This window comes from Stegostoma tigrinum, chromosome 42 (genome assembly GCF_030684315.1).
Source record: "Stegostoma tigrinum isolate sSteTig4 chromosome 42, sSteTig4.hap1, whole genome shotgun sequence".
In the NCBI taxonomy this organism is placed as follows: domain Eukaryota; kingdom Metazoa; phylum Chordata; class Chondrichthyes; order Orectolobiformes; family Stegostomatidae; genus Stegostoma; species Stegostoma tigrinum.
The window spans coordinates 8,312,891-8,335,235 of record NC_081395.1 but is presented as its reverse complement, the minus strand read 5'-3'; the positions used below and the strand labels follow the sequence as shown (position 1 = coordinate 8,335,235).

The window sequence follows — 22,345 nt, the reverse complement described above, 5'->3', positions numbered from 1 at the left end:
AATCTAGTCCCATTTCATCCATATCCCTCCAAATCCTTCCTCTGCATATACACATACAGATGCCTTTTAAATGCTGTAACTGTACCAGCCTTTCACCACTTCCTCTGGCAGCTCATTCCGTACACGCACCACCCTCTGCGTGAAAAAGTTGCCCCTCAGGTCCCTTTTATATTCCCCCGAACCCCACCTTAAACCCTTGCTCTCTACTTTCGCACTAAAGGGTCAGTCGACCCAAAACGTGAACTCTGATCTCCGTCCACAACTGCTGAGCTCTCCCAGCAATCTCTATTTTTGTTTCTGGGGCACCAAAAAGACCTTGGCTATTCACCCTATCCATGCCCCTGATGATTTTAGAAGCCTCTACGAGATTATCTGAATCCTTTTGATAAACGTAAATGCCGTTTCTGCCCTGCGATCCTTGTAGTTTTGGAGAAAAACTGAGGTTGGTGAAGGTTGAGTGAGGATAAAAGCTGCAGCATTGTTGAATGAGCGCTGCCCGGAGTATTGCCGCGCTGGCGGGATTTATGAATGAACAGTGGCAGCTACGGGGGCGGTGTGTCTCCGCTGACGTCTTAAACATGCGTCGCAGGCGCCTGCGCCGGAAGGGTTGGCATGTCGATGATGGCGGATCTCGGTGGCGGCGCTGAGCTGTGCTCCGTCTCCGTGATCTCCTGCCTGCTGCTGGCTTGCAGCTACGTGGGGAGCCTGTACGTGTGGAGGAGCCAGTTGCCCAGGTAACTCCCGATGTTGAAAGCGTGACCCCGCTCCACACCGCCCCTCTCCCCCTCCCCCCGGGGGCCGACCCACGCCGGGGTGCTTGTTGCCAGGGCAACGCCGGGGTCTTCTCCCACTGCAATGCTGTGCAAAACCTACCTGGGCAGGAAGGAGAGGGACACACACACACACACAGAGCAATTCGATCTCTGCTTGCTGAGCATTTGTACAATTAGCACCCAGGCATGCAACAAGAAAGTTGCAAGGAGTTCCCAAACCTCTCCTGACTGCATATTTTTAAACCAAGCCAATATAAAGAAGTACTGAAAGAATAAACCCACCCCTTCGCCCCCCCCACCCCCAAAATGCAAATTTACAGCGAATCTGGCAACTTCTGAATAATGAGTCGCAATAAATCTACTCTTTGAGTGAAACACATGCAATCTTCAGGGACTATTATCCGCCAAGAACTGTGGATGTTGTAAATCAGAAACAAAATCCGAAATTGCTGGCAAAGCTCAGCAGGTCTGGCAGCATCTGTGGAGGGGAAGTCGGGAGTCGCAGGACTCCCAATTACAGTCCGACGGCTTTATTTGGAATCGGAAGCCTTCAGAGTGCCGCTGTTTTGTCTTTCACCTGATGAAAGAGCGGTGCTTTGAAAGCTTGTGGTTTCAAATGACCCTGTTAGGCTGTAACCTGGTGTCATGTGACTTCTGATGCTGTCTACCGCAAGTCGGACACTGGCATCTCCACGTATGTGGAGGGAAAGCAGAGTTAACGTTTCAGGTTCAGTGACTCCTCAGAGCTCAGGGGTTCCATCTGAAAGGTTAACTCTGATGTCTCTCCACAGAAGCTGCCAGACCTGCTGAGCCTTTCCAGAAATTTCTGTTTTTGTATATGATCTATAGGGGTTTTGACAGGGTGGATGTGGCATACCACCTAAAGGAGAATCCAAATCCACAACTGCTACTGTCTAGCTTGTTGCCAAGGCATCGCTGGGATCTTTCTCCACCGCACAGTCTGTGCACAGCCTACCATACATAGGAACACCAAGTTCCCCTCCAAGTCACACTCACTCCTGACTCAGAACTATATTGCCGTATCTTAATTTTCACTGGCTGTAAGTTCTGGGTTTCCTAACTGCATTATGGGTGTACCTGTATCAAATGGACTGCAGTGTTTCAAGAATGTAGCTCACCACTACCTTCTCAGAAGCTGCTGACCTAGCTAGAGAGGTCCATTTCCTATGAATAAATTTAAAAACAAAGGGTGAAAGGGTATCTGGAATAGGCCTGAATGCCAATTTTAGGAATATGAACTTATCAGCCATGATCTTATTGAATGGCAGATTAGGCTCAAGGGGCTGAATGGCCTACCGCTACCCCTAATTTGTATGTTCACACATACCTCCTTTTTGAGATGTTCGTTCCCCTGGTTTATTTCCTCTTGCTATCATCTGAAGCTTTACTGGGAGGAGCAGAAGGTTTACAGACCATTTGATGAAACATTTTCTAGAGGATTGTGGATATCTCAAATTCACTGTCTAAAAAGGAAGTAGAGGGAACCTTAAGACATTTAACAACTACTTAGATGGGGATGTCATAGTATACAAGGCTTTAGCCCATGTGTGGGAAAATGGGTTTAGAATGGGTTCCTCGATGACCATAATGGGCTGAAGAGCCTCTTTCTGTACTGTTAAAGTAAACCATGACACTACAACATTATTGTCTATTCTTTTGGGAACATAAAATCCTGGTTTGTTTTGCGAAGAAAAAGTTTTAGAGCCTGCTGTCTGACTTGCAGACTGTGGTGTTGGCTTGTTTGCAAGGTCTATTGACCAAGTGTCATGACGTGGCTTGTATTCCAAGAATGGGAGACTGATTGCCTTGACAATTACAAATTGCTAAACCTGATGCAATATAAAACATTGCACAATGGCATGTGCTGGTTAGGATAACTTGTGCAAAATTCAATTACCTAAGTATTACTAGACGTGTAGAATGAAATCTGTGCTCTTCCGGTCAGAGTTTTGCAAAACCAAAACTCCTTATTGCCTATGGTATTCCTGACTTTTGTGACTGAGACTGAAAATCTTAAGGATTCAAAGATTTAGCGATCTGTCTCTGACCTTCATAGAACTGTGGATGCCGGAAATCTGAAACAAAAATCGAAAGTGCTGTAGAAACTCAGCAATTTCTGTAAAGAGAAAAGCAGAGTTTACAATTTGAGCCCAGTGATCCTTCAGGTTAATAGTTTGGTCAGTAGTTCAGTTGTCACAGGTCTATCGGGGAGTGAGTGGAGCTTTCCATTTTCAATGTCAAACATGCTGTCAAGGCCATTTTTTGTTTTTTTTTTGATGGTGTGAGACTTTGTTGTTAATAGCCTTGCTTTCTTTTTCAGTGTGTGCAGTTCTATACCCTTGCCTGTCTTACCACTTAATGTAATATATTGGTATCAGAACACTGTAAATTTGCACTTGAGCCAGTAAATTTCATGTATCATCATTTCGTGCCTCTATAGCCCACAACAAAGCAGTCCAGGTGATTTATCCAACTTCAGACCTTTCAGCTTCCCCTGCACCTTCTCCTTCACAATGGACACTGCATTCACTTCAGTCCTGGTGTCTTCCACTGTGAAAACTGATGCAAAGTATCTGTTCTGTTCCGTTCTTCCGACATATCTTTGTTTCCCCATTACTAATTCTCCAGCCTCAAATTCCAGTGGTCCAATGTCCACTCCTGCCTTTTTCTTATCTTTTAGATATCTTAAAAAACATTCTTGCAGTCTTCTTTTATACCACTAACTAGCTTACCTCCATATTTCATCTTCTCCGCCTTTATTGCATTTTTAAAAAGTTATCCCCTGCTGGTTTTTAAAGACTTTCCAATCTTCTAACATCGCACTAATCTTCACCCCCCCCCCCCCCCCATGCTTTTTCTTTGGGTTTTATGCTGTTCTTGACTTTCCTTGTCAGCCGTGGTTGCCTCATCCTCCGTTTAGTACAATTATTCTTCCTTAGTTGTCACAATTGTCCCCTTATCTGCCATGTCTGAAGTTAGATCCCTGATCCTTTCCGTACTGTGTCCTAGCATCTTGTTTAGAGGGCCACAACAACTCCTGAACCAAAGTGCTGTTAGACTGTGCGTCTGACACACAGTCTCGGGTGAGCTGCTCGTTTGCTTCAACTAATTCAACTAAGTTACCTACACTTTCCTTTGAATTAGAGTATTGCAGTCGTCATGAAACTGCAGAAAAAGAGAGCAGGAGAGACAGTCTGAGAGGATGCCTAAAGGTAACTTATTTAATGCACAACTGAGGGAATTGGATAGGATGTTGAGCCATTGCCCATCCTGCCCCCTGAAGTGGGTCACAAGATATCATAGAACCCCTACAATGTATAAACAGGCCATTTGGCCCATTGAGTCCACACTGCCCCTCTGAAGAGCATCCCACCCAGACCCAACCCCTGCCCCCCAATTGTATGCCTCTAACCCTGCATTTCCCGTGGCTAATCCACCTAACCTACACATCCCTGGACACTATGGGCAAATTAGCATGGCCAATTCACTCTAACCTGCACATCTTTGGACCTTGGGAGGAAACACATACAGTCATGGGGAGAATGTACAGACTCCACACAGACAATTGCCTGAGGGTGGAATCGAGCTCGGGTCCCTGACACTGTGAGGCAGCGTGCCAGCCTTGTGTGCCGTGATTGTTAAAATGTTGTGTGTCTTCAGTACCTTGGAACATGCGTCCCTCTGCAAAGTTGTTTTTGTCTGAACAAATTCCGTTTGTGTTTTAACAGGGATCATCCGACTGTGATTAAACGGCGATTCACAAGCGTCCTGATTGTCTCGATGCTGTCTCCATTATGGGTCTGGGCATGGCGGCAGTACACAGGTTTCAAGGTACGTCAGCCCTCTCATTGCCCTCCGGGTGCAGCATACCATGAGTGACTGGTGAACCAAATCCTGTTGAGATCTTCTGGCACTACCAATTCTGGCCTTTTGATCATTGCTGATTTCCATCCTAGAGTCACAGAGTTGTACAGCATTGGAAACAGACCCTTCGGTCCAGCTCATCCACACTGACTCGATATTCTAAATTAATCTCGTGCCATTTGCCAGCATTTCACTTCACCATAGTAGTTGTGACTTCAGCTGCCTGGATTCTAAGCTCTGGAATCGTCTCATGAAATTTCTCTGCTACTCTCTGTCTTTTTTGCTCTCATATAACTTGTCTACCAAGCCTCTGAGTAGGCTCCTCCAATGTCTCCTTAATTGTCTTTGATAATGCTTCCGTAAATGATTTAGGACTTCATCCTATATTAATTACACCATATAAATGCATGTAGTTGTTGAGAATGTTTAATTGTCTATTTAAGTAAAACATATTTGAAACATGAGGCACGGTGGCTCCGAAACAGACGTCAGACTGTGGAATTTGGGTTGCTGATTTTTAGTTTGCAGCTGGTGTTGCTCAGGAACAACGATGGGAGATCTTCACTATTCCTGTTCTCATGAAGAACGTGAATCGGGGAATCAAGCCTGGAGACTATGGGACAGTTTAGCACGGCCACTCCACCCTAACCAGCACATCCCTGGGCACTATGGGACAATTTAGCACGGCCACTCCACCCTAACCTGCACATCTTTGGACTGTGGGAAGAAACTGGAGCACCCAGAGGAAACCCACGCAGACACAGGGAGAATGTGCAAACTCCGCACAGACAGTCGTCCAAGGCTGGAATCAAACCCTGGGGCTGTGAAACCGCAGTGCTAACCACTGAGCCACCATGCCGCTCCTAGTTGGATTCTAAGAAGTCACTTAATGGGGTATTGATTTTTTTTTAAGATGACACCTGGTGCTCTGCAGCCTTTGTGCTATAACACTAGCTTTGTCCTGCCAAATTTTTGTTTGATAATTCAGTTCTGCGGGTTGGCACCCTAAATGCCCATGAATAAATGCTCTTTCTTTTTACTATTGTGCATTCTCTCAAAACTGTACTTTATTCACGGAATCACAGGGTTGTAATTTTGAAGAAGGAGGCCATTCAGCCCACTGTGTCTGTATTGGCTGTCTGTGTTTTAACTTGGTACCGTTTTCATGCACATTGTTTCAAATTAAACAATTATCCACTTCCCTTGATTGAGCCTTACCTCCACCACACTTCCGGGCAGATCATTCCATTCAACAGCAGCTTGCTGTGTGTAAAAGTTTTTTTCACATTTCACATATGTTTCTTTTGCAAAACATTTTAAAACTATGTTCTCTGTTTCTCGAACCCTTTGCGACCATGAGCAGTTTGTTCCTGTCCATTCTGTCCAGACCCTTTACGGATTTGGAAACTTTAATCACATCTTTTCTCCAAGGAAAACAGTCCCAACTTTTCCAATCTTTCCTCACAATTGCAGTGTCTCCTTCCTGGAACCATTCTCCTGGACCTCTTCTGCAATTTCTCCAATGCATTAGTATCCTTCCCATAATGTGGTGCCTGGTTGCAATATTTCAGCTGAGGTCTGACCAGTGACAGATAAGTTTTTGGTAACTTCCCTGTTCTTGAATTTTGTGTCTCTGTTTCCAAAGCTGAGAATAATATTTGCACTATTAACAACTGTCTTTACCTTTCCTGCTGCCTTTTAATGACTTGTGTACATACACACTCAGGTCTGTCTGCTCCTGCACATCCTTTAGAATAGTGACCTTTACTTTATATTGTCTTTCTGCATGTTCTTTGAACCAAAGTGTATCAACTCTCACGTGCCTGTATTGAATTTCATCTGCTCACTCCTCCAAAGTCCTTTTGAAGTTCTATATTACCCTTCTCACAGTTTACAATGCTCCCAAGTTTGGCTTCACCTGCAAACTTTGAAAACACACCAAGTTCTCGAATAGTTTACAAAAAATATCGGGAATTCCACCGCAATCTTTCTCCCAGCCCCCAAAGTATCCTTTAACCATTATTTTCTGTTAACTGTCCCCTAGCCAATTTTGTCTCCCTAGTTACAGCTGTTCCCTTTAGTCCATGACCTATGACGTTCCTCTCAATCCAGACAATCAAACCACTTTGAACGGCTGGTTCTCAATGGCCAGGAAGCAGGCCTCGTCTACTCTATTGCAATTCTAATGACACCATGGCACTGCGAGGACTGGGGTGCTGTTCGGGCACTGCTGGTTTTGATCATAAGTTACTGAATAACGTAGCGCTTGTTGACATTGCAGCGCTTCTCTCACATGGCAGAAAAGACCGGAGAATCTGACTGGTTGCATGTTTTGATTAGACAGGTCCGTCGCTGCTGATGCTAATGGGGGTCCATTTGGAGGGGATCTTTGCTGCTGCCTGCCTTCCACTCTTACTGACCATGGTGAGTGTACAAACGCAGTAGCTAAATTCTGAATGGTACTGTGGGGATGCAGGTTGGTAGACGATTCTGCATCGATAGAAGCTGAAGCAATTTTTTTATGTACTTCCGCACAGAAGGTTTGTTAAAGTTATGTAGAATTTTGATTAGATTAGACTCGAGTACTAAATACCGCCTCTCATCTCCTTATTATATTAAGGATACAGAGGCATTGGAAGGTGCAACAAAGACTCTCATAGATAATGACTAGAACTGAAGTTGTCAAAAAGACTAAGTAATCTGGTACACCTTCCTCAAGAAAAGAGAAGGCCAATGGCTAACCTGATAAAAATCTTTAATGCTTGTCAAGATTTTTGATAGGGTATCCGTAGAGAAAATGTTCACCCTTCTGAAAGGTATTGTGAAATAGATCAACAACAAGGACATTGAGAGCAAAAAGTCCCATCTTCCAACCAAGTCATAGAGTTGCGCAGAATGGAAACAGACCCTTCGGTCAAACTCATCCATGCTGACAAGATATCCTAAACTGATCTAGTCTCATTTGCCAGCATTTGGCCCATATCCCTCTAAACCCTTCCTATTCATGTACCTGTCCACATGCCTTTTTAAATGTTGTAATTGTACCAGCCTCCACCACTTCCTCTGGCAGCTCATTCCATACGTGTGTCACCGTCTGCTTGAAAAAGTTGCCGCTTAGGTCCCTTTTAAACCTTTCCCCTCTCACCTTAAACCTATGCCCCTCTACTTTTGGATTCCCCTACTCCAGGGAAAAGATCTTGACCATTCACCCTATCCATCCCCCACTAATGATTTTATAAACCTCTATAAGGTAACCACAGCCTCTGACACTCCAGGGGTAAATAACCCAAGCCTATTCAGACTTACCCTATAGTTCAAACCCATCAACATCCTTGTAATATTGTCTGAACCCTTCCAAGTTTAACAACATCCTTCCTGTAGCCAGGAGACCAGAACTGAGCGCAGTATTTTAAAAGTGGCCTCACCAATGTCCTGCACAGCCGCAACATTGTATCCCAACTCCTATCCTCATTGCATTGATCAAGGAAAGCAATTATGCCAAACGCCTTCTTCACTACCAATGTCTCTCTGTTCAGTAACACTCCCCAGGATATTATCATTAACTGTATAAGCCCTACCCTGGTTTGCCTTACCAAAATAGACGCTTTGCATTTATCTGAATTCAATTTCACTTACCTCTCCTCGGCCAATTGTCACATCCAATCCAGCTCCCGTTGTACTCTGAGATAACCTTTTTTGCTGTCCACTATGTCACCAATTTTGGTGTCATCTGTAAATTTACTAACCAAACCTCCTATATTCACATCTAAATCACTTATATAAATGACAAAAAGCAGTGGACCCATCGACGGTTCCTTGCGGCACATCACTGGTCACAGGCCTTGAGACTCAAAAATAACACTCTACCTCTACCATCTGTCTCCTACCATTAAGCCAATTTTGTATCCAATTGGCTAGCTCCCCCTGGATTCCATGTGATCTAAAGTTGTTAAATGCCTTGCTGAAGTCCATATTGTTGAATGGCAAGACAGAATTCCTTCTAGGGAATGGTAAGATATTTGCTAGCATGCTTTAACATCTTGCTACATCATCTTGCCTCATTTTGATATACAATTTCCCATTCTCCCACCTGCCAGACAGAAACTAGACAACAGCAATTCCCAACATGAAAGTCTGTGCGGGTACCTGGTGATTCCAGCTTTCCACTTGCTCTTCTGGCCCGCCATCTTGGATATCAGGTACCAGCATCTCAGGGCATGCTCCATGGGCAGTGACTATCTACCCCTTTGTGTTCAACCAGCACCTCCAAGTCCCTGTTGACAAAGTGAGCTGCTAGTTCCCTTCTGCCCAACACATCTGTGACAATTGACAGGAACTGTGCAGGGCTGTTGCACGCTGCCACTGCTTGTCCGGGTGCTGGGCTGGGTTTTGAAGGTAGCGGCAGTGGCTGGTCCTTCTGTACCTCTGGCTCTGGCAAGCTGGAGAATATGACAAATAGGCATGTGGAAGATAAACATGCCAAGGCTGGCTGAGTGACACCCTTATTATGAAGTTCACCAACGTTGACACTTAGCCAATTTCTGGTAACATTCAGCCCTATTTCTGTGTGTCGGGCAGGTACTGTTCTTTGGGCCACTGATACAGCTGGTTATGGACTATCCGTGGGATTTCATTGAAGGAATGAAGATGATTCTAGGTAAGCCTGTGCTTTTAGTGCCTAGATAAGGTAGAATTGCAGGAGCTTAATAATAGTGAATCTGGTTTAAAACATGATAAGTCATGTTCTGTGGGATTTTCATCTTCAAACAGTCCAGCATTTTGTACCCTTCATCTCATTGTGTGTGAGATGCTACAGTCCTGTAGAGTCAAGGGCATGGAAACAGACCCTTCAGTCCAACCAGCCCCAAACTAAACTAGTCCCATCTGCCTGCTCCTGTCCCATATCCCTCCATATTCATCTACTTATTTAAATGTCTTTTATCATTGTAACTGTACCTGGACCCACCACTTCCTCTGGAAGCTCATTCCATGCACAAACCACCCTCTGTGTAAAAAGAATTGCCCCTCATGACTGGTAAAATTTTCTCTTCTCACCTTAAAAATGGTCTTGAAATGTGCCCACCCCTGGAAAAAAAATCACCTCTCATTCACTTATCTATACCCCTCATCACCTTCTAAACCTCTTTAAGGTCACCCCTCAATCTCCTACTCTCCAGTGAAAAATTTTGCAGTCTACCCATCCTCTCCTTATAACTCAAACCCTCCATTCCCTGCAACATCCTGGTAAATCTTTTCTGAACCCACTCCAGCTTAAGAATATGTTTTCATAACACGGAGACCAGAACTGGACACAGTGCTCTAGAAGAGGCCTCACCCACGTCCTGTATAACCTGAATATAATGTCCTAACTCCTATACTCTCGGGTCTGAGCAATAATTGCCGCCTTAACTGGCCTGTCCGTGTGCGATACAAACTTCAAAAAATTATGTACCTGAACCAGTAGGTCTCTCTGCTCGAAAATACTACCCAAGGCCCTACTTTTAGTTTTGTAAGTCGTGCCCTTATTTGTTTTATGGAATACCTCAACTTCATCCAATTTTAAACTCCATCTAGCTGTTCTATAGTTGGGCTCAAATGCAAACTATTTTGACCTCTCAAAAGATGCATTGACAGGAACCAGAGTATGAAATAGCCTTTTGTTTCCTTGCTGGGGGGTGGCTAAGACAACCAAGATGTGCCGATAGTGTCCATCAAGGACAGAGTGTTCCGTTGTTTAGGAACCTGGTGCACTGTGACAATATACTGTTTGCACAATGCGCTGGGGCAACTCGGCAAGGCCCCTTCAATGCTACCTGCTAAACCTGTATTGTCTTATCAACTTGAAAGACAAGAGCAGCAGATCAATGAGAACACCATATAGTCATAGTGGTTCACAGGATCTTCAGCCCAACTTGTCCATGCTGTCCAGTTTTCACCAGTTGCAAGTTCCCCTCTAAGTCTCGCACCTTCCTGAACTTGGAAACATAGAGCCAGACAGCACGGAAACAGACCCTTCATTCCAACCAGTCCATGCCGATCATAATTCCAAACTAAACCAGTCCCACCTACCCTCTCCTGGCCCATATCTGTCCAAACTTTTTCTATTCGTGTACTTACCCAAATATCTTTTAAGCTTTGCAATTGTATCCATGTTTACCACTTTCTCAGGAAGTTCATCCCACACGTGAACCACCCTCTCTGTAAACAATGTTTTCCCCTCATGTCTTTTTTAAATCTCTGTCCTCTCACTGTAAAAATGTGCCCCCCTAGTCTTGAAATCACCCATCCTAGGGAAAAGACACGTACCTTTTGCCCTGTCTATACCCCTTATGATTTTATAAATCTTTTTAACCTTTATTAACCTTTATAAGGTCACCTGTCAAGTCCTAGCCTTTCTTAATAACTCAAACCTTCCATACCCAGCAACATCGTGGTAAATCTCTTCTGAACCCTGTCCAGTTTAACCACGTCCTTCTGATAAGAGGGAGACCAGGACTGGACACAGCACTCCAGAAGAGACCTCACCAATGCCCTGTACAATCTCAGCATAATGCCCCAACCCCTATACTCAAAGGACTGAGCAACAAAGGCAGGCAGGCACGCTAACTGCCTTCTTAATAGCCCTGTCTATATGTGACACAAACTTCAAAGACTTATGAAGCTGCACCCTTGGTCCCTCTGTTCTATAATACTACTGTTGGACTCTGCTTCACTCATTAAAACTATCACTCATTAAAACGTCAGAACTCCCTACCTAATAGTATTGTGAGATTTCTTCACAACACAGTCTGCACCGTCCCAGAACGCAGCTCTCAATATCTGCTAACAGGTCAGTTAAACACTAATACATACCCTGAATGAATTTTTAAGATGATGTCCTTGTCTAATGTTTTGTGGATCTTCCCCACTCAGCGAATAGTCAAGTGGAAAAGAGATAATGGGAACTGCAGATGCTGGAGAATCCGAGATAACAAAGTGTGGAGCTGGATGAACAGAGCAGGTCAAGCAGCATCTTAGGAGCTGCTTGGCCTGCTGTGTTCATCCAGCTCCACGCTTTGTTATCTCTAGCCAAGTGGAAATTCCTGATAAGGGAAATATGTTCATCTGTCTCTGACAATTTAACGTGTTTCTGCTGTTGGTGATCACTGAGAGAGAACAGGCTCTTGTAATCGACGATCGTGTTGTCTCTTTCCTAGATCCACAGTTCTGGGTGCAGTGTGTGGCAGACATGCGTTGGATGAGGAATCAAGTGGTGGCTCCCCTGACAGAAGAGCTGGTGTTCCGGGCCTGTATGCTACCAATGCTAGTACCTTGCACTGGCCTTAGCCGCGCCATTGTCACCTGCCCGCTTTTCTTTGGAGTTGGTGAGTGGGTTTGACCGGGTGAGTGCGATGTTACCTTCAAGGGAGTGAGGGGAGCTGGGACAAGTTTGGGAATGTGTGAGGGGCGGCCCTCCACCCTTGGAAGATTTCTGAAGTGACGCGTTTACTAGTTTTTGGCTCAAGGTTCATTTCTGATAGTTTGCTCACAGTTTTCTCTTAACCTGGTGCTCTTTAGTTGGTGGCTGGAGGGCATTCAACATTGATTAACAACTGTATCAGAACAGTCCTGCCTCACTTTCTTCATGTCAATCACTCTTAGCAGGTTATGTTTTGAAACAAATGGTCTGATTTTGCAGAGAACTGCTAGTATATGAGCTATTCTGCCACAAGACACAGATGAGGTAGAGGCTGTTGTATCCCTTCAAATGAAACAAAGAAGTGAGCAAATATCTGAATGTAGATGATTAAGGCAGTGGGTACAAATTGCTGCAACGTTTATGCCTGTCACTTGGAGATGGCTGCGCAATAAGTTAGGTGTATAACCTTAGGCCAGCACTTCATGCGACTTGTCATGTCACTGAACAAGTAAACATCTCATTATTTAGAAAATACTTACGTTTGTATAGTACCTTTAACATAGTGAAGCATCCTAATATACTTCACAGGAACGCAAACAGCAAAGCTTAACCAAGCCAAAGAATAGGCTTGATTCTTAAAATGTATAGTCAAAGGGCATGTTTTTAGGAGCATTTTAATGTAGGAGAGGGTGTTGGATAGGATTAGGGAGGAAATTCCAGGGCATGGGGACCAGACAGATGTTAACAATGTGGTGGAGGGTGTGAATATGCCCAAAAGACCATAGTCAAGAGAAGGCCCTTTCAAAGGATTTTAAAGCTGGAAGATGTTAGAGGTTGAGAAATACCTTACCGTGGATGAGAACTTTAAAAGCAGTCCAGGAACGAGGTCACTGAGTACAGCGGTGATGGGTGAATGGGACATGGTATATGTTAGAATAGAATGTTGTAAGCTAAACACGCACCACAACTCCCAGATACCCCCAGGGTAACGGCTCAGCTGGTAAGGCAGTGAGAAGCTAAGGCACAGAGACCAGCAAAGTCCCCAGTTTGACTATCATTCCTGGGTTTCCTGATCTCGATCAGAGAAGTGGTCAGGTCCATGATGCCTCTTTGCCTGGGGAGGAATAGACCAACCCTCCAGTGGAATTCCTGCTGCTGATTACTCACTGTGAACACTGGCTTGTAAGACCTTCCTTATCCCATCCACACACTGGCAGCTGAAGAATGGACTCTTCGAACATGCCTTAGACCTGAGGCATAGCTCAGAAAGATTTGCCGACAAGGAGAGAGCATTTTAACTTTCATTTCTTAACAAATTCTGGCTCCCTTTCTCCCCCCAGCTCATTTTCACCACGTGATCGAGCTCCTGAAGTTCAGACAAGGAACAGTCACGGGGATCTTCCTCTCAGCAGGTACGAAGGCGGAAGGGAGAAGGGTTTGGATCAAACTTTGGGTTAAGGTGGTGGAGGAGAGAGTGCATACAGTGGAACTGGGCACATGCTCCATCTGTCATGGGATGTGGCCAGCACTGACAAGGCCAGCCCTTGTTGCCCGTCTGTAAATGCCCTTGAACTGAATGGATTGCTAGCTCAGCTGAGGACAGTCAGGAGACAACCACATTGCCATGGGTCTGGAGTCACGTGTAGGACAGATTGGGTGAGGTTGGCAGATTTCTTTCCCTGAAGGAAAACTGTGAACCAGATGGGTTTTTACAACAGTTGTGGTCACTGTTACCGAGATTAGCTTTCAATTCCGGATTTGTTAGTTGGATTTAAATTCCACCAGCTGTCATACTGGCGTTTGAACCCATGTACCCCCCAAGCATTAGCCTGGTCCGCAGTTAATGGCCCAGTGACTTTTACAACTGTGTCACCATCTTCATTATTGCTCGGTGCATGCGATGGGTAGGCCTGCTATTTGGGGCAGTCTCGAATTTGATTGATGATGTAAAGTCGATGATATTGATTCAAGTGATAATGGGAACTGCAGATGCTGGAGAATCCAAGATAATAAAATGTGAGGCTGGATGAACACAGCAGGCCCAGCAGCATCTCAGGAGCACAAAATCTGACGTTTCGGGCCTGGTCTAGGCCCGAAACGTCAGCTTTTGTGCTCCTGAGATGCTGCTGGGCCTGCTGTGTTCATCCAGCCTCACATTTTATGATATTGATTCACGTGCCTGTTTTATATCTTTGCCATTGAAGTTTACTAATAATGACAGCTCAATGGATGAAATCACACTGTAGAATCCCTACAATGTGGAAGCAGGCCATTTGGCCCATCAAGTCCACACTGCTGTTCTGAAGAACACCCCACCCAGACCCACCCCACTTACCCTACCCCTGTAATCCTGCATTTCCCATGGCTAACCCATCTAACCTACACATCCCTGGACTCTGTGAGCAATTTAGCATGGCCCAATACACCCTAATCTGTATGCCTTTGGACCATGTGTGGAAACCGGAGTACCCAGAGGAAACCCACGCAGACAGTGGGAGAAAGCACAAACTCCATCCAGACCGAGGATGAATTCTAACACGGGCCTCTGATGCAGTGCTAACCATAAGACCGTAAGACATAGGAGTGGAAGTAAAGCCATTCGGCCCATCAAGTCCACTCCGCCATTTCAATCATGGCTGATGGGCATTTCAACACCACTTCCCTGCACTCTCCCTGTAGCCCTTGATTCCTCTTGAGATCAAGAATTTGTCGATCTCTGCCTTGAAGGCATTCCGTCCCGGCCTCCACTGCACTCTGCGGCAATGAATTCCACAAGCCCACCACTCTCTGGCTGAAGAAATGTCTCCTCATTTCAGTTTTAAATTTACCCCCTCTAATTTTAAGGCTGTGCCCACGGGTCCTAGTCTCCCTGCCTAACGGAAACAACTTCCTAGCGTCCACCCCTTCGAAACCATACATTATCATGTAAGTTTCTATTAGATTTCCCCTCAACCTTCTAAACTCTAATGAGTACAAACCCAGGATCCTTAGCCGTTCATCATACGTTAAACCTACCATTCCAGGGATCATCCGTGTGAATCTCCGCTGGACACGCTCCAGGGCTAGTATGTCCTTCCTGAGGTGTGGGGCCCAAAATTGGACATAGTATTCTAAATGGGGCCTAACTAGAGCCTTATAAAGCCTCAGAAGCACATCGCTGCTTTTATATTCCAACCCTCTGGAGATGAACGACAACATTACATTCGCTTTCTTAATTACAGACTCTACCTGCAAGTTAACCTTTAGAGAATCCTGGACCAACACTCCCAGATCCCTTCGCACTTCTGATTTGCGAATTTTCTCACCGTTTAGTGTGCTGCCTGTATATCCATGATATTCCTTTGGGATTTTTAATAGGTACTGGCCCGTTATTTCAATTGGATTAACAAGGTGGACATGGTCAGGAAGTTGCCTGTTGTGAGTGCGTCCAGTGCAATGGGGTACACGGTTTTAAAATTAGAGGTTACCCTTTGAGGATAAAGATGAGGACAGTTCTATACTCTGAGGGCTGTGCAGCCAAACTGTCTGCCATCTCCAAAGAAGCAAGGTCATTCAGTAGTTTTTCAGACATTTGTCGATACATTCTTGTTAGGTAACATAATCTAAGGTTATTGATGGGGAAGGTGAGAATATAGAATTCAAAACACAAACAGATCAGCCATGATCCTCTTGAATGACAGATCAGGCTTTCATGCTTGAATTGTCCACTTCAGTTCTTATTTTGCATTTTCGTATCAGATTGAGTAAATTGCTAGAAAGATTTTATTTTCAATTCATTTTTGGGATGTGGGCGTCACTGCCTGTGCCCAGCACTTATTGCCTGTGCCTACTTGCCCTAGAGAAGGTCGGGGTGAGTTGCCGCCTTGAACTGTTGCAGCCCATCTGCTGTGGGTTGACCCATAATGCCATCAGGGAGGGAATTCCAGCGTTTTGACCCAGCAACAGTGAAGGAAAGGCTGATTTATTTCTAAGTCAAGATGGTAAGTGGCTTGGAGGGAGGCTTGTAGGTGATGGTTTTCCTATACATCTGCTGGCCTTGTCCTTTGAAATGGAAGTGGTCATGGGTTTGGAAGGTGCTGTCTGAGGATCTTTGGTGAATTTCTGCAGTGCATCTTGTAGATGGTACACCCTGCTGCTACTGAGCATTGCTAGTGGAGAGAGTGGATGCTTGTGGATATGGTACTAATCAAGCAGGCTGCTTTGTCCTGGATGGTGTCAAGGTTCTTGAGTGTTAATAGGACTTAAAGAAGATATGTCTGCTGGATTTGATCATTTCCATCCCAAAATGTTGAAAAAATGTGGCTGCAGAGATAGTATAGCATTGGTGACCATCTTTCAAATTCTACATGCTATGAAAATATTCCTGTAGATTGGAAGGTGGCAAATGTAATGCACTACTTAAGAAAGGGAGGTCTACAGACCTGCTATCCTAAGATCCATCAGAGACAAAACATTAGAATCTCTAGTAAATGATGCAATAATAAGCTAGTTTGATGCTCGGTAGATTTGCATTATGGATAGGGCAGTTACAAGAAAAATGGCCTTAATTATTATTTTTTTAATTAATGCAGATGTGTTTGTTTCTGTTTTCACCTTCCTAGCTTTCCAGTTTTCTTACACTGCAGTGTTTGGAGCATATACTGCTTTTATTTTCATCAGAACAGGTCAGTGTATATTACTGTTAACCTTACCACACACCACTGCCACCTTCCTCCATCTGCACTTGTGTTTGAACCAAGCTCATCAAACTCCAACTCATTCCTTCCCAGAGACTGGGAACTGTAGAGCTCCTCAGTTTCCTCCATTTCCTCTCCTTTCCATAATCTTCTCGCTCGCGGTTTGCTTAGTTTGTTTTCCATCAGCACATTTTAGTCCTCCATCAGATTAATGTGTGTGGGTTAGAAAGATAAATTGATCAACAGGAATCAGTATGAGCTGTTTCTAACAGACAAATGCAGCACCTAAATAGTCAAACTCAGTAGTTGGAGGTTGAGCTACAATTTGGATAGCATGAGAGAAAGCATCTAGTCAGGGTCTTGTTCCATCGCAGGGAAAACAACTACTTAACCGGTACAAAGAATTGGCTAGTCACCTCTCTCCAACTGTCCAGTGACCTAAATTGGTTAGGTTTTTGTGTTGCAGTTACCTTGATTTGCCACGGCTGTGAATGGCCCTCTCAGTCAGCGTGCCATTGTCCAGTGATTGTCGAATGGTTTATCTCCAGTCAGTTGAGTCGCCAAGTGATTGTCTGAAGGTAGAGAGCATGGCTCTTACTCCTCTCCTACAAAACTTCTGCTCCTGGAGTGGCTTTAACAGATGAATTATCTTAATGTTAACAGCTTTGTAATCCAGAAGGTACAGTAATGCAAACATGTGACCATCTTAGATTGTGATAGCGGGTTATTAGAATGTGACTTCAGTCTTTTTAAATCAAAACAAGTATACCTAGCAAGTAATTTTTATTTTGGTATACAGCATGGTTTCACAACAGACATGTGACAGCAGAATGGCCTGAGGAGTACCTGCATGGGGTCTACTAGGTGCCTGCATTTGGAGTATTTTGTTAGTATTTTCAGGGGGTCACTGGGAAGTGTCAATAGCCGTAAGGCTGACTGGATTGCTTGAGAACGACCTGCTCAGTGCTTTGAAGGAACTTCTCTGAAGCTGAGGTTCCTTAGTGAACAGGCCCTCTTTCAATTGTTGTGACACGCTCTTTATTTTCTAGGTCATCTGATTGGTCCAGTGTTGTGCCACTCATTTTGCAACTACATGGGATTCCCAGCAATTGGCGCTGCCCTCGACCACCCTCAGAAACTCACCATTTTTTTCTTCTATGTACTGGGAGTCATCCTCTTCCTGCTGCTGCTGTTTCCTATGACGGACCCCATCTTCTACGGTAGCCTTGCCATTTGCCACTTGACCAAGCCAGACACCAGCACTTCAATCTGCACCTGACCCCATCTGCGGACTCGCCTGTTGCATCTTTCTTTATCTCTCTTTATTCTCTCACGCTGTCTAAAATTCAGGGAATTCTCCATCCAGGAGCTGGCAGGTGGACTGGGAAACATCTCAGGAATTTGGAAGTTTTGTCTGTGAATCTGGAATGGCATGGAGAGGGGAAGAACAGGAATACCAAAAGAACAGTACTTGAAATCGGGTGTTTCAGGAGTCTCCCTTCTTGGCCACGAGGGGAAAAAACAGAAGAGTCCTCCGTTTGGTGCATTTTAACCCCCAACCCCACCCCTCCCCTGATGCCTCATGAGACAAACTGACTACTCCCTTACACGCGCACCCTCTCACCCGCTGCCCCCCCCACCCACCAACCACTGCATCACATTTAAGAACTCCAGGCTTCCAGCCAGTACTGTGCCGTGCCGTTTTAAACTCACGCTCATTTACCAGTCACTCGTGACATAACTGTTGTAAAGAAAAGTCCTACTGTGATCGCTTCCGGCCTTTCGCTCACTCTGAGCCTGTAACTCTGCATGGCCAAGCCTCTATGTTGTCAGGATTCTCTGTTGGACAGACCACACACACCCCATCTGCGTCCACTTGTGTACGAATAATGTAGAAAGTTCCGGAATTTTGGCCTGCTTCTGGTACGACGTGCAGACCCTGATGGGTTGTGATGTCATTTGAGGGCCTGTTTTTATTTATTTCATTGGCACGCTGAATGCTTTTGCAGCATGGTTTGTGCTGTGCTGGATCTTTGCCTGATGACCACCTTAAGGCCAGGGAGTCTATCCACTTGGAATGATGTTCTACTCCTTGAGACAAGTGGAGTGAAGGTTGAGGGGTCCTTTTCCTTCCTCTGTCTCAATGAAGTCAGGTAGCAGCGGGAGACCCTTTCCGTGGTGAGGTTAGAAGCAAATATTGGAATTGAATTCCGATTGACTGAATGAGATGGCTCTTGCCCTCAATTATTAAAGAATTTGGGGACCTGGCTGAATTCCGTCGCCAACTGCTATGTACCCTGTTTTGTTCTCAACAGTTATGTCAGGGATGTACCAGCCCTTGTTCCTGTCACTGTGGACCATGCAGGTTTGAGCCTTTGGGGTCATTGAGGAGGGGAGTGAAGGGGGTGTTGATGCAGGGCCAGGCCTCTCCCAATTTAAATCTGTGCTTGCATTAATTTGTGAGTTTCCGACATGACAAAATGTTGTTCTGATTTGGATGTCATCTGTTCGGTGGGCCGATGACCAGCCTTTACACAGGTTGTCGAGTGGAATGTGGTTCAAACAGAACAGAGACCAGCCCCCAGGAAATACAAGCGCAGTGTAAGGATTGTGCTGGCTGGTCATCAAAGCCTTGCTTCTGAAGGCTGTGCATGACCCATGGTGAGGGATTGCATTTTGGGCATCCCTAAGCCAACTTTCACAGCAATTTTTCACCTTCAAGTCACTTGGACGACTGAAACCAAGATATGGGAAAAGTGAGTCTTTATTTTCAAAAAGAAGCATTGTCAGGTAAGAAAGTCTCACACAAGGATGCAGAGCCATTGTGAGAGTGGCCTTGCGTTTTCCCCTTCCCTGAATATGCCTGAAGATTATGGCCTGTTTTTCCAGCATTAGCAAGAGTGTGGGTAATTCTCTGAAAGGTTAATTAAAATCCTGTTTTTTATTGACAACTGAACTATAAAGCAAGTACAGCATACATTTGCAATATAAAGAATGCCAGTACAATCTGATAAGCTGGCTTGTTCCTTCACAATTGGAGCCTTTAGCTTACGGAGCGTGATGTATTGAGACAACATCTCGAGTGTTCTTTTCTTTAGTTATTTTGTGTGTGGGGAGGCAGAGTTTGGGTTGTTAAACCCTGCGTTAATCCTGCCACACCCTGATTCCGGGCGGACTGTGAGGAAAGTTGGCAACACTAGGTCAGCTGCCTCATGGCTGTCATAATATGAATAATTCCACCCAACTCAGATGGCACAGTGGTCGTCAAAACCCGGAAGGCCCTGGTTCAAATCCCACCTGCTCCAGAGGTGCATCGCAACGCAACCAAACAAATTGACTAAAAATAACTTGTAAGAAAAAAGACTCACTAAGCTAAATTATCCACAGACTCTTTACTCAGGCTGGGACTGTGCCAGTTAGCTACACCGTTTTCCATTTGAGGTTGACTTTTCCTTCAGGCCACCGATTGGCTTATTCAAATTTGCCAGGAGCTAGCATCAAGGAATTCCATTCCCAGCTCTCCCTCCCTGGCCAGCAAGCTTAGAATCTTTTCCCCGCTAATGAGGCAGAAGTGATGTGAGACGTGCCACTGCAAACCCATCAGAAAAGGAAGGAATTATCAGGCACTGTACATATTGCTGAAGGGCTACTGGAGAGTGGTGAGGTACCCGTTTGCCAAAAGGCAAGCACAATAATTTGGACTGCTGTAACATACACTTTGATGCAGCAGTACTTCCTCCCTGATGTTAAGGCTTCCCCCTCCAACACCATCCTGTCTAATGGATTTTCCTTTGGATGGCAAGGAAGCAGGAAATATATTTGCTTAGACCACCGCGCCCCCCCCCCCCCCCCCACAAAAAAAGAGGAACCCATTAAATGTTTATTTCCGTCTTTTAGCGACCCAAATTCACTGAGGTAAGTGCACTGGAAGCTGTCCTTGTTTTAAGCCTGCTGTGTTGTGACACTGGCCCAGCCGTGGACTGGTGTCCTTTGTGTGTCTGTTCTGGTTTTCCTAGGAAGAGGCTGTGTAGCTCTGCAGTCAGTCTCTATAGCTGTCCCACCAGCTATAAATCCAAGGTGTAATGACCGAAAACCTTGATGGTGCTGAATTTGTCACCAGCCAGTTAGTGTTTAAAATTCTGTCAACGGCGACCTCTCTTTGACCTCACTACTGAAAAATACATCCACTATCTTTTGCCGAGGAATTTAAATTCTCATAAATATTTTTTCTAACGTAAAACTACAGAAATGTTTGTAAATCAAGCAATATATATATATATGTATATATATATTTTCTAAAAGTGACTATTTTCCTGACAAGAGATTGTATAATGAGAAACCAAGACGTTTTAAGAGTTTGACTTGAAAAGCAAAATGGAGCTGACAATCTTGTACTGTATCGTGTAGGGTATACATTTCTGATTTTAAAGAAAATAAAATAGACCAAGCATCCACTTTACTGCGGTTAATAAATGTGTCTGACTCGTGTGTGCATGTGCGCATTGGTCTATTGAGAGCTTACACAGAGCTTTGCAGGAGCAGGAGCCCAGTTAGCCCCTTGAGCCTGTGTGCATTCAGTCTTCAAAGCTGATCTGAATTCTACCTCTATCCAATTGTCCCTTAATACACTTGTGCCAGAAATGCATACAAAATTCTCCAAATGGTCTGCAAACCAAGATTGTACATTCGTACGAGCTTGTACAGTAGGCCCCTTTTAGTTTGTATTTCAATTTGAAAAATAGTTACAGCACAACTTAAGAAAATAGGAGCAGGAATAGACCATTCAGCCTATCAAGTCTGCTCTGCCACTCAATATGATCATGGTTGATTCTCTATCTCCGTGCCATATTCCTGCTTTCTTTCCATACCCTTCTAAATATCTTCCTTCGATATTATTAAGGATCTTCACCAGAGAGGTGCACTAATGATTTTACCTATCAGGGTGACAAAACATCTGCAATCAAAGACACCGGCTCAGCGAGCAAGTGTACAATCACGTTTAATGAGTCTTTTTGACTGAGTCTTAAGATAAGACAGTCTGTTTGTTTGTTTTTTGGCCACTGTTGAATTCACAAATAAAGTCATATAGGTTTGGGGAGCCTTTTTATAAAAATTCCTTGTGTCCATTTTATAGACTTGCATATTTCTTTAAAAAGGTAGTCAAAGTTAACAATCTGTGACACTTGGCTGCCAATTTTTTACTGATCTTGTTTCCAAAATTATTTCTTGAGTGAGTATCAACTTCTTTCACTAAGAAGTTCAACGCTTTATTGTAACAAAATTCTGAATTTAAAGCTATTCATGTTCTTGATTCCCTAACAGGTGGGGGAAAAATTCACAAACAGCTTGTGTCAAAATCTTATTAAGATCTCTTTCAGAAAACCTCTTAATTTCTATCTTCTAGAATATAAAAAAGTTAGTTTATGAATGCTTTTCTGATAAGCCTCATAGCATTCTGGTGAATCAAGGTGGACCATGGGGTCACCCTCATTAGAGAGAAATGATTGTCATTTGTTTAACATGGGGGTGTGTAACGTGAGGGCCACCCTGCCTCAGGCAAGGGGCAAAGTTGAGAAGGAGGGACCTTTGTGGTGACTTCAGCTGGCACAGGA

General features: G+C 44.5%; 1 protein-coding gene across 3 annotated transcripts; it reads left to right on the top strand.

Annotated features, from left to right (window-relative positions):
* Positions 1-611: 611 nt before the first annotated feature.
* Positions 612-21,192, top strand: rce1a (Ras converting CAAX endopeptidase 1a). 3 transcript variants are annotated; one of them, XM_048525248.2, is made up of 8 exons: positions 612-734; positions 4,523-4,625; positions 6,999-7,082; positions 9,237-9,315; positions 11,855-12,022; positions 13,398-13,469; positions 16,659-16,721; positions 17,783-21,192. In XM_048525248.2, the coding sequence occupies exons 1-8, from the start codon at positions 613-615 to the stop codon at positions 18,010-18,012; spliced, it is 921 nt and encodes a 306-aa protein (XP_048381205.1). In that variant the 5' UTR covers position 612; the 3' UTR covers positions 18,013-21,192. The 3 variants fall into 3 exon arrangements, with proteins under 3 accessions (XP_048381205.1, XP_048381206.1, XP_048381207.1); XM_048525249.1 differs by lacking the exon at positions 17,783-21,192 and adding an exon at positions 17,200-17,776; XM_048525250.2 differs by having other exon boundaries at positions 722-734; positions 7,003-7,082.
* Positions 21,193-22,345: the final 1,153 nt, after the last annotated feature.

What these genes read in the sequence shown, in the direction of transcription:
- rce1a (XM_048525248.2), top strand. Translation starts at nt 613, where the DNA reads ATGTCGATGATGGCGGATCTCGGTGGCGGCGCTGAGCTGTGCTCCGTC. An exon ending in TGGAGGAGCCAGTTGCCCAG is followed by an intron (nt 735 to 4,522) that starts GTAACTCCCGAT and finishes GTGTTTTAACAG; the next exon opens with GGATCATCCGACTGTGATTA. An exon ending in GGGGATCTTCCTCTCAGCAG is followed by an intron (nt 13,470 to 16,658) that starts GTACGAAGGCGG and finishes TCACCTTCCTAG; the next exon opens with CTTTCCAGTTTTCTTACACT.